The sequence below is a fragment of the Protomyctophum parallelum genome (assembly GCF_964188405.1).
Source record: "Protomyctophum parallelum genome assembly, chromosome: 11".
Lineage (NCBI taxonomy): Eukaryota > Metazoa > Chordata > Actinopteri > Myctophiformes > Myctophidae > Protomyctophum > Protomyctophum parallelum.
The window spans coordinates 4,657,379-4,671,801 of NC_139707.1; the positions used below are offsets into that span (position 1 = coordinate 4,657,379).

At 46.7% G+C, this 14,423-nt stretch overlaps 1 protein-coding gene across 3 annotated transcripts in view; it reads right to left on the bottom strand.

The window, feature by feature from the left end:
• Positions 1-332: 332 nt before the first annotated feature.
• The window catches only part of znf385b (zinc finger protein 385B), a gene marked incomplete at its 3' end in the record, with an annotated part of 71,898 nt that continues 57,807 nt past the window's right edge, over positions 333-14,423 (bottom strand). For all 3 annotated transcript variants that reach the window (XM_083777373.1, XM_083777371.1, XM_083777372.1), the window contains 4 exons: positions 9,952-10,278; positions 1,336-1,544; positions 910-1,008; positions 333-602 (listed from right to left, as the gene is read on the bottom strand). In XM_083777373.1, coding sequence (XP_083633499.1) covers positions 333-602; positions 910-1,008; positions 1,336-1,544; positions 9,952-10,278 — 905 coding nt within the window. The remainder of the gene's footprint in view (positions 603-909; positions 1,009-1,335; positions 1,545-9,951; positions 10,279-14,423) is intronic.

The following is a 14,423-nucleotide window of genomic DNA, read 5'->3' on the forward strand; positions in this document are numbered from 1 at the left end:
TTCCGGTGTGCCCCTGTGAGCTTATAGATCTGATATTTCCGGGGGGGTTGACACCAGTGCACGACAGAGTATACGTCAGACTTAAAGCCCTCCTCCCACATCAAGCCAATGACAAACGTCCCATCGCCTCTGTGGGAACTACATCTACCAATCGAATGGAAGAACACAGAAGGAGGGAACTCTGGGTAAATAAAAATGGCTACCTTATGTATGTATGTGTGTGTGTGTGTGTGTGTGTGTGTGTGTGTGTGTATATATATATATTATATATATATATATATATACACACACACACACACACACACACACACACACACACAAACACATTTGTGTTAATAAGGTGCAAAGAGAATTGGACGGTGGACCGCTCTGATTGGACCAGGGGCCGGGCGCAGGAAGGAGGGGGCGAAGAGGGGGGAGGAGCCAGGGCGGGGTTGCAGGCAGAAGGAGGGAGAGAGGGAGGAGGGGGGGAGGACGAGCGAGGGGGAGAGAGCGGGGGAGGAGGGCGTGAGAGGGAGAGAGGAGGGGGCGAGGGAGCTGGGGGGGCAGAACGGAGAGCTGAGGATGGAGGACTGGGTGATGGAGGGCTTCGCTAAGTCCTTCTGAGGAGGGGAGGGGACGGGAGGGGAGGGGAGAGGGGAGGGGAGGGGAGAGGGGAGGGGAGGGGAGGGGAGGGGAGGGGAGAGGAGAGGAGAGGAGAGGAGAGGAGAGGAGAGGAGAGGAGAGGAGAGGAGAGGAGAGGAGAGGAGAGGAGAGGAGAGGAGAGGAGAGGAGAGGAGAGGATTAGACATTATGTTTACAGAAAAACTTTATAATATTTACAGATACTATAATATGACACATTTCTTTACACAGACAGACAGACAGACAGACAGACAGACAGACAGACAGACAGACAGACAGACTCACTGTTAGGGAAGTGCCGCTGCGTTGCTTGTTGTAGGGGCTGTATTTAGGTTTCATGGGTTTTCCTGCCACTCGGTCCTTATGCCTCCTACTGGAAATATGCTGCAATTACAACAGTGAGTGCATTAGAACCTGGAATATAAGGAGCCGTGTTACTCTGGCGTGCACAGGCGCGCGCGCACACACACACACACACACACACACACACACACACACACACACACACACACACACACACACACACACACACACACACACACACACACACACACACACACACACACACACACACAGCATAAATAAAAAAGACACACAGACTGAGGAGGGAAAAAAATGTTGGTATTTTATCATAAACATTAGTGTGGGGACCAATTGAAGGTAGGTTGATACGTGGTGAAGTGGTGTTTGAAAAGATGCACACATAGCGACCTGTTTGAGCTGGATCTCAGAGTTGACGTGCACGTCACAGATCTGGCAGTGGAAGGTCTTGTTCTGCAGACCCGAGCCCTTGAGCAGGGCAGCTCCGTTGGGGCCGGCGGCGGCGGCGGCGGTGGTCTTCAGCTTGGCCCCGGGCCGGGGGAATGCCTTGATGGGCCCCGCGCCGCTACGAGCCTCCATCATGGTCTTGTGTTTAGAGCCTGGGTGGAAGAAAATAAATACTATCGGTTTTATCACTTAACCCATTCTGACCTGAGATCAGATTCATACGAGGTTTCCGCCGGACACACACTGGTCTGATTAACCCATTCTGACCTGAGATCAGATTCAAAAAAATGTCAGTCGTTCTTCGATTTTTCAAAAAATAGCAGACCTACAAGCTCGTATCGCGCCACTCGGTGGCGCGATATGAGCTTGTAGGTCTGCTATTTTTCAATAGCTAAAGCATAACATGATGCCAACACCAAAATGGGTTCCCGTTCAGAATTGGTTAAAGTTAACCATTCAGGACGGGAACCACTTTTAGTTGTTCTAAGCGTTGTTATACTTTAGCTATTGAAAAATAGCAGATCTACAAGCTCGGAGGCGGGGGTTAAGGCGTAGATCTGCTATTTTTGAAAAATCTTGAAAATGTGGCACAAATCTTTGAATATATATTCAGTCAGAGCGAACGTTTTTAACTTGTATCTTTGCTTCTGGGAGGTCCCTGCATGGAACAACATATTTTAAGATGGAGGTCGGCGCTGCCAATTACATATATTTTTTGGGGTCCTTGATATGAAATAGTTGGAGAACCACTGACATAGAAACACAGGTTTGTCCAGAAAACTGTCTGATTTGGAAGACATTTTGTAGGATCTGTTCTCAGGTCTAAATGGGTTAAAGGACCACTTCACCACTTTTCAACCTATCTTCATATAATAGGTCCTCACTAATAATCATGAAAAAATGGCGCAATATTTTTCTACTCGGTCTGTGTCTCATAGGACGGCTGTGGGCAGTTCAGAAAACCGTCTTCCAGTGACATCATCGATGGGGAATACATGCTAATAGAAACTGCAGGCTTTCTAGTCCTGAAAAGTTGCAATGTGAAAATGGAAGCCATCGTTCTCACGATAATGAAAATCTAAACATTTTTGTACAAAAATCTTGTTTAAAAAATAATTTGCCTAATGATGATGTCACTGGAAGACGGTTTCTGAACTGCCCACAGCCCTCCTATGAGACACAGACTGAGTAGAAACAAATCGTGCCATTTTATCGTGATTATTAGTGAGGACCTATTATATGAAGATAGGTTGAAAAGTGGTGAAGTGGTCCTTTAAACCTCTTACATCTGAAGTCTCTCTATTCTAGTCTTTCTATTTTAGTTTTAGTCGTAGTCTCTTGAATGTTTTAGTATTAGTCTAGTTTTAGTCAACTAAATGTCATAAGATTTTAGTCGACTAAATCTACAGTTGATTTAGTCGACTAAAATGTATTTTGGCGGGCCTTGATGCTGTCGTAATGGCTAATTTGACACTTGCTGAAAATAGCCGATCGATCTACAAGCTCACAACGTGTAGCAGCGTTGTGAGCTTGTAGATCTGCTATTTCCAGCATGCAACCAAGTGTAAAATGACGTAAACTGGATCTCTTGTCCACTACTAGTCACTTCCTAACATTTTAGTCTAGTTTTTATTTGTTGCCGAAATTGTCGACATATTTAGTCTTAGTTTTAGTCATTATAGCTTAGTTTTCATTTAGTTTCCATTTAGGTTTCATCAGTGAAAAAAGGTAGTCGACGAACATTTCTCATCTTGGCTTTAGTTGACGAAAACAACAAACAGTGGTCTGTCCGGGGACCAGCAGTGGAACTTGAGGGGGTTCCAGGTGGTCCCCAGGGGACCAGCAGTGGAACTTGAGGGGGTTCCAGGTGGTCCCCAGGGGACCAGCAGTGGAACTCGAGGGGGTTCCAGGTGGTCCCCAGGGGACCAGCAGTGGAACTCGAGGGGGTTCCAGGTGGTCCCCAGGGGACCAGCAGTGGAACTCGAGGGGGTTCCAGGTGGTCCCCAGGGGACCAGCAGTGGAACTCGAGGGGGTTCCAGGTGGTCCCCAGGGGACCAGCAGTGGAACTTGAGGGGGTTCCAGGTGGTCCCCAGGGGACCAGCAGTGGAACTCGAGGGGGTTCCAGGTGGTCCCCAGGGGACCAGCAGTGGAACTCGAGGGGGTTCCAGGTGGTCCCCAGGGGACCAGCAGTGGAACTCGAGGGGGTTCCAGGTGGTCCCCAGGGGACCAGCAGGGGAACTCGAGGGGGTTCCAGGTGGTCCCCAGGGGACCAGCAGGGGAACTCGAGGGGGTTCCAGGTGGTCCCCAGGGGACCAGCAGGGGAACTCGAGGGGGTTCCAGGTGGTCCCCAGGGGACCAGCAGGGGAACTCGAGGGGGTTCCAGGTGGTCCCCAGGGGACCAGCAGTGGAACTCGAGGGGGTTCCAGGTGGTCCCCAGGGGACCAGCAGTGGAACTCGAGGGGGTTCCAGGTGGTCCCCAGGGGACCAGCAGTGGAACTTGAGGGGGTTCCAGGTGGTCCCCAGGGGACCAGCAGTGGAACTTGAGGGGGTTCCAGGTGGTCCCCAGGGGACCAGCAGGGGAACTTGAGGGGGTTCCAGGTGGTCCCCAGGGGACCAGCAGTGGAACTTGAGGGGGTTCCAGGTGGTCCCCAGGGGACCAGCAGTGGAACTTGAGGGGGTTCCAGGTGGTCCCCAGGGGACCAGCAGTGGAACTCGAGGGGGTTCCAGGTGGTCCCCAGGGGACCAGCAGTGGAACTTGAGGGGGTTCCAGGTGGTCCCCAGGGGACCAGCAGTGGAACTTGAGGGGGTTCCAGGTGGTCCCCAGGGGACCAGCAGTGGAACTCGAGGGGGTTCCAGGTGGTCCCCAGGGGACCAGCAGTGGAACTCGAGGGGGTTCCAGGTGGTCCCCAGGGGACCAGCAGTGGAACTCGAGGGGGTTCCAGGTGGTCCCCAGGGGACCAGCAGTGGAACTCGATGGGGTTCCAGGTGGTCCCAAGGGGACCAGCAGTGGAACTCGAGGGGGTTCCAGGTGGTCCCCAGGGGACCAGCAGTGGAACTCGAGGGGGTTCCAGGTGGTCCCCAGGGGACCAGCAGTGGAACTCGAGGGGGTTCCAGGTGGTCCCCAGGGGACCAGCAGTGGAACTCGAGGGGGTTCCAGGTGGTCCCCAGGGGACCAGCAGTGGAACTTGAGGGGGTTCCAGGTGGTCCCCAGGGGACCAGCAGTGGAACTCGAGGGGGTTCCAGGTGGTCCCCAGGGGACCAGCAGTGGAACTCGAGGGGGTTCCAGGTGGTCCCCAGGGGACCAGCAGTGGAACTCGAGGGGGTTCCAGGTGGTCCCCAGGGGACCAGCAGTGGAACTTGAGGGGGTTCCAGGTGGTCCCCAGGGGACCAGCAGTGGAACTTGAGGGGGTTCCAGGTGGTCCCCAGGGGACCAGCAGTGGAACTTGAGGGGGTTCCAGGTGGTCCCCAGGGGACCAGCAGTGGAACTCGAGGGGGTTCCAGGTGGTCCCCAGGGGACCAGCAGTGGAACTCGAGGGGGTTCCAGGTGGTCCCCAGGGGTCCAGCAGTGGAACTCGAGGGGGTTCCAGGTGGTCCCCAGGGGACCAGCAGTGGAACTCGAGGGGGTTCCAGGTGGTCCCCAGGGGACCAGCAGTGGAACTCGAGGGGGTTCCAGGTGGTCCCCAGGGGACCAGCATTGGAACTCGAGGGGGTTCCAGGTGGTCCCCAGGGGACCAGCAGTGGAACTCGAGGGGGTTCCAGGTGGTCCCCAGGGGACCAGCAGTGGAACTCGAGGGGGTTCCAGGTGGTCCCCAGGGGACCAGCAGTGGAACTCGAGGGGGTTCCAGGTGGTCCCCAGGGGACCAGCAGTGGAACTCGAGGGGGTTCCAGGTGGTCCCCAGGGGACCAGCAGTGGAACCTGAGGGGGTTCCAGGTGGTCCCCATGAGCTAAATGATGGGAGAGTTGGTAACCAAATGGACATTTGGTTTCATTTGATGCTCTCACGCGTTAAATTATTGTTAACCCGTTCTGACCTGAGATCAGATTCATACGAGGTTTCCACTGGACACACACTGGTCTGATTAACCCATTCTGACCTGAGATCAGATTCTAAAAATGTCAGTCGTTCTTCGATTTTTCAAAAAATAGCAGACCTACAAGCTCGTATCGCGCCACTCGGTGGCGCGATATGAGCTTGTAGATCTGCTATTTTTAAATAGCTAAAGCATAACATGATGCCAACACCAAAATGGGTGCCCGGTCAGAATGGATTAAACATCTGCATCAGTTAATTTACAAGAAGTCTACACAATTAGAAAATGTAGAAGAAATTTGATTTTGATCAACGTTTGCCTCTTATCTCTCCTCATCTCCTCTTATCTCTCCTCATCTCCTCATCAATACAGCATGGAATTGTGGGCAAAATCTTATCCAACGGCTATTTGAAAAACCTTGGGGAAAATGGCATTGTACAAGAGTGAATAGTGTGTGCTATTATTTGTATTATACAAAGTAACTTGAAACCAAAGTTTTCCTATAGGGTAGGTATACCCTCACAAAAAAAAAAAACATGCAGTAATCCTGGTCTCTAAACTACCTCCCCCTGGCCAGCCGGGGCACCTGATGGAGGGGAAAGGAAATGGTCGGGATAACGTGTTCCTTCCTACGTCTACGTCCGGCCGGGGAAACTCTCCACCTGTCAGGTGTAAAGAAGCAGCTTGGACTCCTCATGCATAGAAGGAAGCATGATGACGGTCAGTCCGCTGCCCCTCCCCAGGCTGGCAGAGCAGAGGAAGTGTAGAGCCCAGGATTACATTAGATAATTGACAGTGGAAAAAAATGGGTTGCAAAATCGTGGGGTAAAAAGTTTTTGAATACATTTCTCAAGTAAAAAGTACAATATTTGCCTCTGAGATGCAGTGGAGTAGTATAAACTATGGACAAATGGACACACTAGGTAAAGTACAGTACTTGAGTAAATGTACTTTGTTTCTCTCCAGCGCAGGAGATGGATGAACCCTGGTCATGACCTTTGACCCTGGACAACATACAGAGAGCAGTAAAACACTGCAGAGGACACAGTGAGGGGATGGAATTACACACCACACACACACCGATTCTAACATGTCACCGGGCACGTGAATACCTCCACATACACACCCATTCTAACATACACACCGGGCACGTGAATACCTCCACATACACACCCATTCTAACATGTCACCGGGCACGTGAATACCTCCACATACACACCCATTCTAACATGTCACTGTAGTGCACATGAGTGACGTGAATACCTCCACATACACACCCATTCTAACATGTCACAGACAGTGCACGTGAGACAGTGAACGTGTTAGTGGTGGAATAAGAACTAAGCTTATTTTAAACACAAGTACACGTAGCGATATAATATTACTCTGTAAAAGTAATGCATTAAAAAAACTAAAGAAATGGCATCAACATATACTGTCTACCACATTTTATAGAATGTTCCATTGCATACAAGGGAGCTCTTCAGCAGGCTGATGTTGTGTGCATATATAGCTGTGACAGAGAGTTGTTTTAGTTACCTGTGTTGTGTGCATATATAGCTGTGACAGAGAGTTGTTTTAGTTACCTGTGTTGTGTGCATATATAGCTGTGACAGAGAGTTGTTTTAGTTACCTGTGTTGTGTGCATATATAGCTGTGACAGAGAGTTGTTTTAGTTACCTGTGTTGTGTGCATATATAGTTGTGACAGAGAGTTGTTTTAGTTACCTGTGTTGTGTGCGTCTATAGCTGTGACAGAGAGTTGTTTTAGTTACCTGTGTTGTGTGCATATATAGCTGTGACAGAGAGTTGTTTTAGTTACCTGTGTTGTGTGCGTCTAGCTGTGACAGAGAGTTGTTTTAGTTACCTGTGTTGTGTGCATATATAGCTGTGACAGAGAGTTGTTTTAGTTACCTGTGTTGTGTGCATCTATAGCTGTGACAGAGAGTTGTTTTAGTTACCTGTGTTGTGTGCATATAGCTGTGACAGAGAGTTGTTTTAGTTACCTGTGTTGTGTGCGTCTAGCTGTGACAGAGAGTTGTTTTAGTTACCTGTGTTGTGTGCATATATAGTTGTGACAGAGAGTTGTTTTAGTTACCTGTGTTGTGTGCATATATAGCTGTGACAGAGAGTTGTTTTAGTTACCTGTGTTGTGTGCATATATAGCTGTGACAGAGAGTTGTTTTAGTTACCTGTGTTGTGTGCATATATAGCTGTGACAGAGAGTTGTTTTAGTTACCTGTGTTGTGTGCGTCTAGCTGTGACAGAGAGTTGTTTTAGTTACCTGTGTTGTGTGCATATATAGTTGTGACAGAGAGTTGTTTTAGTTACCTGTGTTGTGTGCATATATAGCTGTGACAGAGAGTTGTTTTAGTTACCTGTGTTCTGTGCGTCTAGCTGTGACAGAGAGTTGTTTTAGTTACCTGTGTTGTGTGCATACATAGCTGTGACAGAGAGTTGTTTTAGTTACCTGTGTTGTGTGCATATATAGCTGTGACAGAGAGTTGTTTTAGTTACCTGTGTTGTGTGCATATATAGCTGTGACAGAGAGTTGTTTTAGTTACCTGTGTTGTGTGCATATATAGCTGTGACAGAGAGTTGTTTTAGTTACCTGTGTTGTGTGCATATATAGCTGTGACAGAGAGTTGTTTTAGTTACCTGTGTTGTGTGCGTCTAGCTGTGACAGAGAGTTGTTTTAGTTACCTGTGTTGTGTGCATATATAGCTGTGACAGAGAGTTGTTTTAGTTACCTGTGTTGTGTGCATATATAGCTGTGACAGAGAGTTGTTTTAGTTACCTGTGTTGTGTGCATATATAGCTGTGACAGAGAGTTGTTTTAGTTACCTGTGTTGTGTGCATATATAGCTGTGACAGAGAGTTGTTTTAGTTACCTGTGTTGTGTGCATATATAGTTGTGACAGAGAGTTGTTTTAGTTACCTGTGTTGTGTGCGTCTATAGCTGTGACAGAGAGTTGTTTTAGTTACCTGTGTTGTGTGCATATATAGCTGTGACAGAGAGTTGTTTTAGTTACCTGTGTTGTGTGCATATATAGTTGTGACAGAGAGTTGTTTTAGTTACCTGTGTTGTGTGCATATATAGTTGTGACAGAGAGTTGTTTTAGTTACCTGTGTTGTGTGCATATATAGTTGTGACAGAGAGTTGTTTTAGTTACCTGTGTTGTGTGCATATATAGCTGTGACAGAGAGTTGTTTTAGTTACCTGTGTTGTGTGCGTCTAGCTGTGACAGAGAGTTGTTTTAGTTACCTGTGTTGTGTGCATATATAGTTGTGACAGAGAGTTGTTTTAGTTACCTGTGTTGTGTGCATATATAGCTGTGACAGAGAGTTGTTTTAGTTACCTGTGTTGTGTGCGTCTATAGCTGTGACAGAGAGTTGTTTTAGTTACCTGTGTTGTGTGCATATATAGCTGTGACAGAGAGTTGTTTTAGTTACCTGTGTTGTGTGCATATATAGCTGTGACAGAGAGTTGTTTTAGTTACCTGTGTTGTGTGCATATATAACTGTGACAGAGAGTTGTTTTAGTTACCTGTGTTGTGTGCATATATAGCTGTGACAGAGAGTTGTTTTAGTTACCTGTGTTGTGTGCGTCTATAGCTGTGACAGAGAGTTGTTTTAGTTACCTGTGTTGTGTGCATATATAGCTGTGACAGAGAGTTGTTTTAGTTACCTGTGTTGTGTGCGTCTATAGCTGTGACAGAGAGTTGTTTTAGTTACCTGTGTTGTGTGCATATATAGCTGTGACAGAGAGTTGTTTTAGTTACCTGTGTTGTGTGCATATATAGCTGTGACAGAGAGTTGTTTTAGTTACCTGTGTTGTGTGCATATATAGCTGTGACAGAGAGTTGTTTTAGTTACCTGTGTTGTGTGCATATATAGCTGTGACAGAGAGTTGTTTTAGTTACCTGTGTTGTGTGCATATATAGCTGTGACAGAGAGTTGTTTTAGTTACCTGTGTTGTGTGCGTCTAGCTGTGACAGAGAGTTGTTTTAGTTACCTGTGTTGTGTGCATATATAGCTGTGACAGAGAGTTGTTTTAGTTACCTGTGTTGTGTGCATATATAGCTGTGACAGAGAGTTATTTTAGTTACCTGTGTTGTGTGCGTCTAGCTGTGACAGAGAGTTGTTTTAGTTACCTGTGTTGTGTGCGTCTATAGCTGTGACAGAGAGTTGTTTTAGTTACCTGTGTTGTGTGCATATATAGCTGTGACAGAGAGTTGTTTTAGTTACCTGTGTTGTGTGCATATATAGCTGTGACAGAGAGTTGTTTTAGTTACCTGTGTTGTGTGCATATATAGCTGTGACAGAGAGTTGTTTTAGTTACCTGTGTTGTGTGCATATATAGCTGTGACAGAGAGTTGTTTTAGTTACCTGTGTTGTGTGCGTCTAGCTGTGACAGAGAGTTGTTTTAGTTACCTGTGTTGTGTGCATATATAGCTGTGACAGAGAGTTGTTTTAGTTACCTGTGTTGTGTGCATATATAGCTGTGACAGAGAGTTGTTTTAGTTACCTGTGTTGTGTGCGTCTAGCTGTGACAGAGAGTTGACGGCCACCTTGCACAGAGAACAGTACAGCAGCTTCTTGGCTTTCTCCTCCTCGCTGTCCGTGGGAGCGACAGCGTGGAGAGACGCCGATGAGGAGGAGCAGGAGGAGGAAGAGGAGGAGGTGGGAGGAGGAGGAGGAGGAGGAGCCGCTTTAGAGGAGGAGGAGGAGGAGGAGTGGAGGCCAGGGAGGGGAGGGGGAGCGGGGGGAGCAGGAGCAGGGGAAGCAGAAGGAGGGATAGAAGGTGAAGGATCAGTCTCCGCTCTGCTGGGCGACGACACGCAGCACGACAGCTCTGGGTAGAGAGACACAGACACACAGAGAGAGAATGGAAAATAACCAAGAAATCCGAAAACGGTTTATTATATGTCTAAAATATGTCTATAATGTGACTCATTTTGACAACGTTTCGATGTGTAAGTTACACATCGTCAGCAGGTCATCTGACCTGACGAAAATGTAACTTACACATCGAAACGTTGTCACTTTTTATTTGCACCCTGTTATATTAAACCAAGGGCCTAAATCGTCTGAGCTGCTCCAGTGCCTTCTTGTTTGCATTTAATTTAAGTCTCAGTATTACAGAAATTATATTGTCTCGTAATTCCTCTGCCTAAAATATGTCTAAAATAATGTCTAAAATATGCGTAGGCCTACAAGCACACAAATATTAAAAGGTACAGATAAGGTTTAATAGATAGATAGATAGATAGATAGATAGATAGATAGATAGATAGATAGATAGATAGATAGATAGATAGATAGATAGATAGAGTACAGTACATGTATATCCCTGCAGTGTGGCAGATTGTCCTGTAGGAGGCAGTCAATGACCACAGCAGAACTGGCATACGCTTGTTCTGAAGGTGTTCAATTGTTAACATAGTTGATGAATAAAAACCAGCGTGGACTTTGGAGTGACTTTGGAAAACGTTTCCAACACTAACACCAGAGGATGTGGCATTATGTTGACCACCTCTATGTACACGAGGGAATCACTGTAGCCTGGAAAACAGACACATCTACACACAGGGAGAAAAACAAATCCCTGCAGCAGAGATTGAGTCTGACATTTCGCTCAGCCCAGAGTTGTGGGTGAGCACACTCAGAGCACACTATTCAAATTGAGACTGAAGTTCCAGACTAATATCTCTGTCAGTGATATTAGTCTGGCCATATGCCAGGCTAGAATAATTGAGCCATATGACATCCTCCATGTGATTCTCCTCCTGTCTGTTCTGACGTCTTATCTAAATAAGACCCAAATATATCAAATAAAACCAAGTCACAAACGTTCAGCGATGTGTTAAAGCACTTGGAATGTAGGAGTTCAGTTGAGGCATTACATTTATACGTTTGACTCACCCAGTCCCACAGATAAATATTGTGAAAATAGCTCACAACGCCTCGCAAAGTCGCAAGTATTGTAAGGTGTTTGCCTCCACCGCTGAAGTGCCCTCGAGCAAGGCACTGAACCCCACCCCCCCCACACACACACTGCTCCAATGGCCAACTGCAGTTGTACTGCAGTCTACGTTTTAGTGGTTGCGTGCGTGCGTGCGTGCGTGCGTGCGTGCGTGCGTGCGGCGGTGCAGGGCCGGTGCTGAAAATAAGCATCTGTGCTCAGCAACTTTCTCTGGGTGAAAATAGGACAAAAGAACAATAATAATAACTCTGGATCACAGAGATAGAAAATGGGTCTCTAATGCACACCACGTCCTTGAAATGGAACAGAATCACTGTTGTACAAAGTGCTGTTTTTATTTAATCTGTATTTAACCAGTAAAAACACACTGAGATATAAAGAATTTGTTAAAACATACATTACTAAACAGACAACAATAGTACATCCATGATGCACCGCAAAAAACATGAAAAAAAGATCTCCAAAGTGACACACTTTAATTATGACGGAAAAAAGAGGCCAATAAATCCTACTCAAACAAAGTATTCCTGGAATACGTACACACACTGTACAACATGAACAAACAAATTATTATTATTATTATTAATAATAATAATAATATATATAGACCTACAAAGAGGCTAGTACACATCCGAACAATGTTGGTGAGTAGACTTCCCTATCATTCATTTCTTATAATTTATATTTTTTATCCCACGATTTTGTAACCCATTTTTAACCCCTGTGTCAATCATCTAATGTGATCCTGGGCTCTACACACCCTCCGCCAACCATGGGAGAGCAACGGACTTAACTCATGCTTCCTTCATGCTTGAGTGTCCAAGTTGCTCCTTTACACCTGACAGGGGGGAGTTTCCCTGGTTGGACGTAGCGCGTGGAAGGAACACGTTATTCCAACCAGTTCCTTTCCCCTCCATCAGGCGTCCCGGCTGGCCAGGGGGAGGCAGTTTAGAGACCAGGATTACTGCATGTTTTTGTGAGGGTACCTACCCTAGGGGACACGGGGAGAACATGCAAACTCCACACAGAAAGGCCCTTTCGCCAACCCCGCCTTCGGGTATGGGCACTGCCTATCATTCATTTCTAATGTGACTAATTAAGTACCACCGATGCTTTTGCACTGTGCCCTTCTTTCCTCTGTTGTTTGGTGGGGTGGGTGGAAGAGGGTGTATCTACAACAGCTGGTGGCTGGTGGGGTGGGTGGAAGAGGGTGTATCTACAACAGCTGGTGGCTGGTGGGGTGGGTGGAAGAGGGTGTACACTGTACAGTATCTGTGTATACTGTATGTCTCTATATCAGTGGGGTCCTTGAGGGAGTTCCAGGGGGTCCCCAGCTAAATGATAGTTAGGAACCAAATGGACCCTTATGGGTCTGTAACTCAGAGAGTGTACAAATGGACCCTTATGGGTCTGTAACTCAGAGAGTGTACAAATGGACCCTTATGGGTCTGTAACTCAGAGAGTGTACAAATGGACCCTCATGGGTCTGTAACTCAGAGAGTGTACAAATGGACCCTCATGGGTCTGTAACTCAGAGAGTGTACAAATGGAAGCAAATGGATCCTAACGGGTCCATTTGGTTCCATTTGTACACTCTAGGTGTTAAATTAACATTGATTTTTACAATATATACATTGGAGTCCCAGAGATAGAAATGGGGGACCTAAGCCTAATTCAGGTCAAACCAGGGGGTCCTTGAAATTATCACTGCTAGAGTCGTGTTTATGGGGGGTCCTTGAAATTATCACTGCTAGAGTCGTGTTTATGGGGGGGGTCCTTGGCATATGTTTTCAAATGCGGGGTCCGCGGGCTAATGAGTGTCCATTTGGGGGTCCTTGACATGAAAAGGTTTGGGAACCACTGTACTATATTATCTGTATCTGTATGTTTCTATGTATCTTGTTCAAAATGGGGTTACACCTTTAACTGGTTCAGACTGTAGGACGTGTGGAAACGTCATACGAAATGCAACCGATGGATCCAGTGGACGTGTGCACACGTCATAGCGCTTTTTCATTGATATCAAACAAAACGTAAAAATTATGATTTCTTTCTCCTTCTGCACCATACTCCTTGCTGTTTCACACATCATGCGCGCTGCCGTTCACTTCCTTGTTTACGGCTCAGAAAGAATGCCTCGTATCTCCTAATCTAGAGAGCTCTCCATGGTTTTGACCAATTTACAATTTACAATTTAGGCATTTAGCAGACGCTCTTAATCCAGAGCGACTTACATTAAGCAAGAACAAAAAAGCATGGGAATACATCACATAAAAGCATTTATCAAGAAACATGCGTAAGCTAAGAAAGTAACAGTGGAATATCTATATAGTGAAGCTATACATATAAACTATATATATATACTACTATGCTATACATATGTACTATGACGTGCTATGACTACATACAATGCAATTATAGTGCTGTCTACATAACATGCTATAAGTCTGTATCAGATGCTATCTAAGTCTACAGAAATGCTATCTAAGGGGGTGGGGTATGTGCTATGGGCCATGATGGAGTCTGAAAAGGTGGGTTTTCAGACTACGGCGGAAGATTGGGAGTGATGCTGCAGTTCTGACTGCAATGGGAAGTGCATTCCACAGTTTGGAGCCAGAAGGGAGAAGAGTTTGGGACGTGTGGAGCGTTGTCCCGGCGTTTTTAGTGAGGGTACGGGAGGGTTTGTAGGGTTCGATCATACTTGCAAGATATGGGGGAGCCATACCTTTGGTTGACCAGATGGACATACTTCCGTCTTCATTTCTGACTTCAACATGCCTCTGGTTTAGAATATTAACACTTCTAGAGAGACTTTATGGTAATCATTGCGTGGTAAGCAGGCAACATTATGCCTCCCCGGTTCCGTACAAAAAGAGTAAATATCACGACACCCCGAGCTCCTATTTTGAAAGAAATCCCGGCGTACATTCTCCTGAGGGAATTTGCAAGGCCACACTTTGAGTGTACAGTAGTCCGACCGTAAGCAGGGACGCAAGCAAAGACAGCTGTTTCAC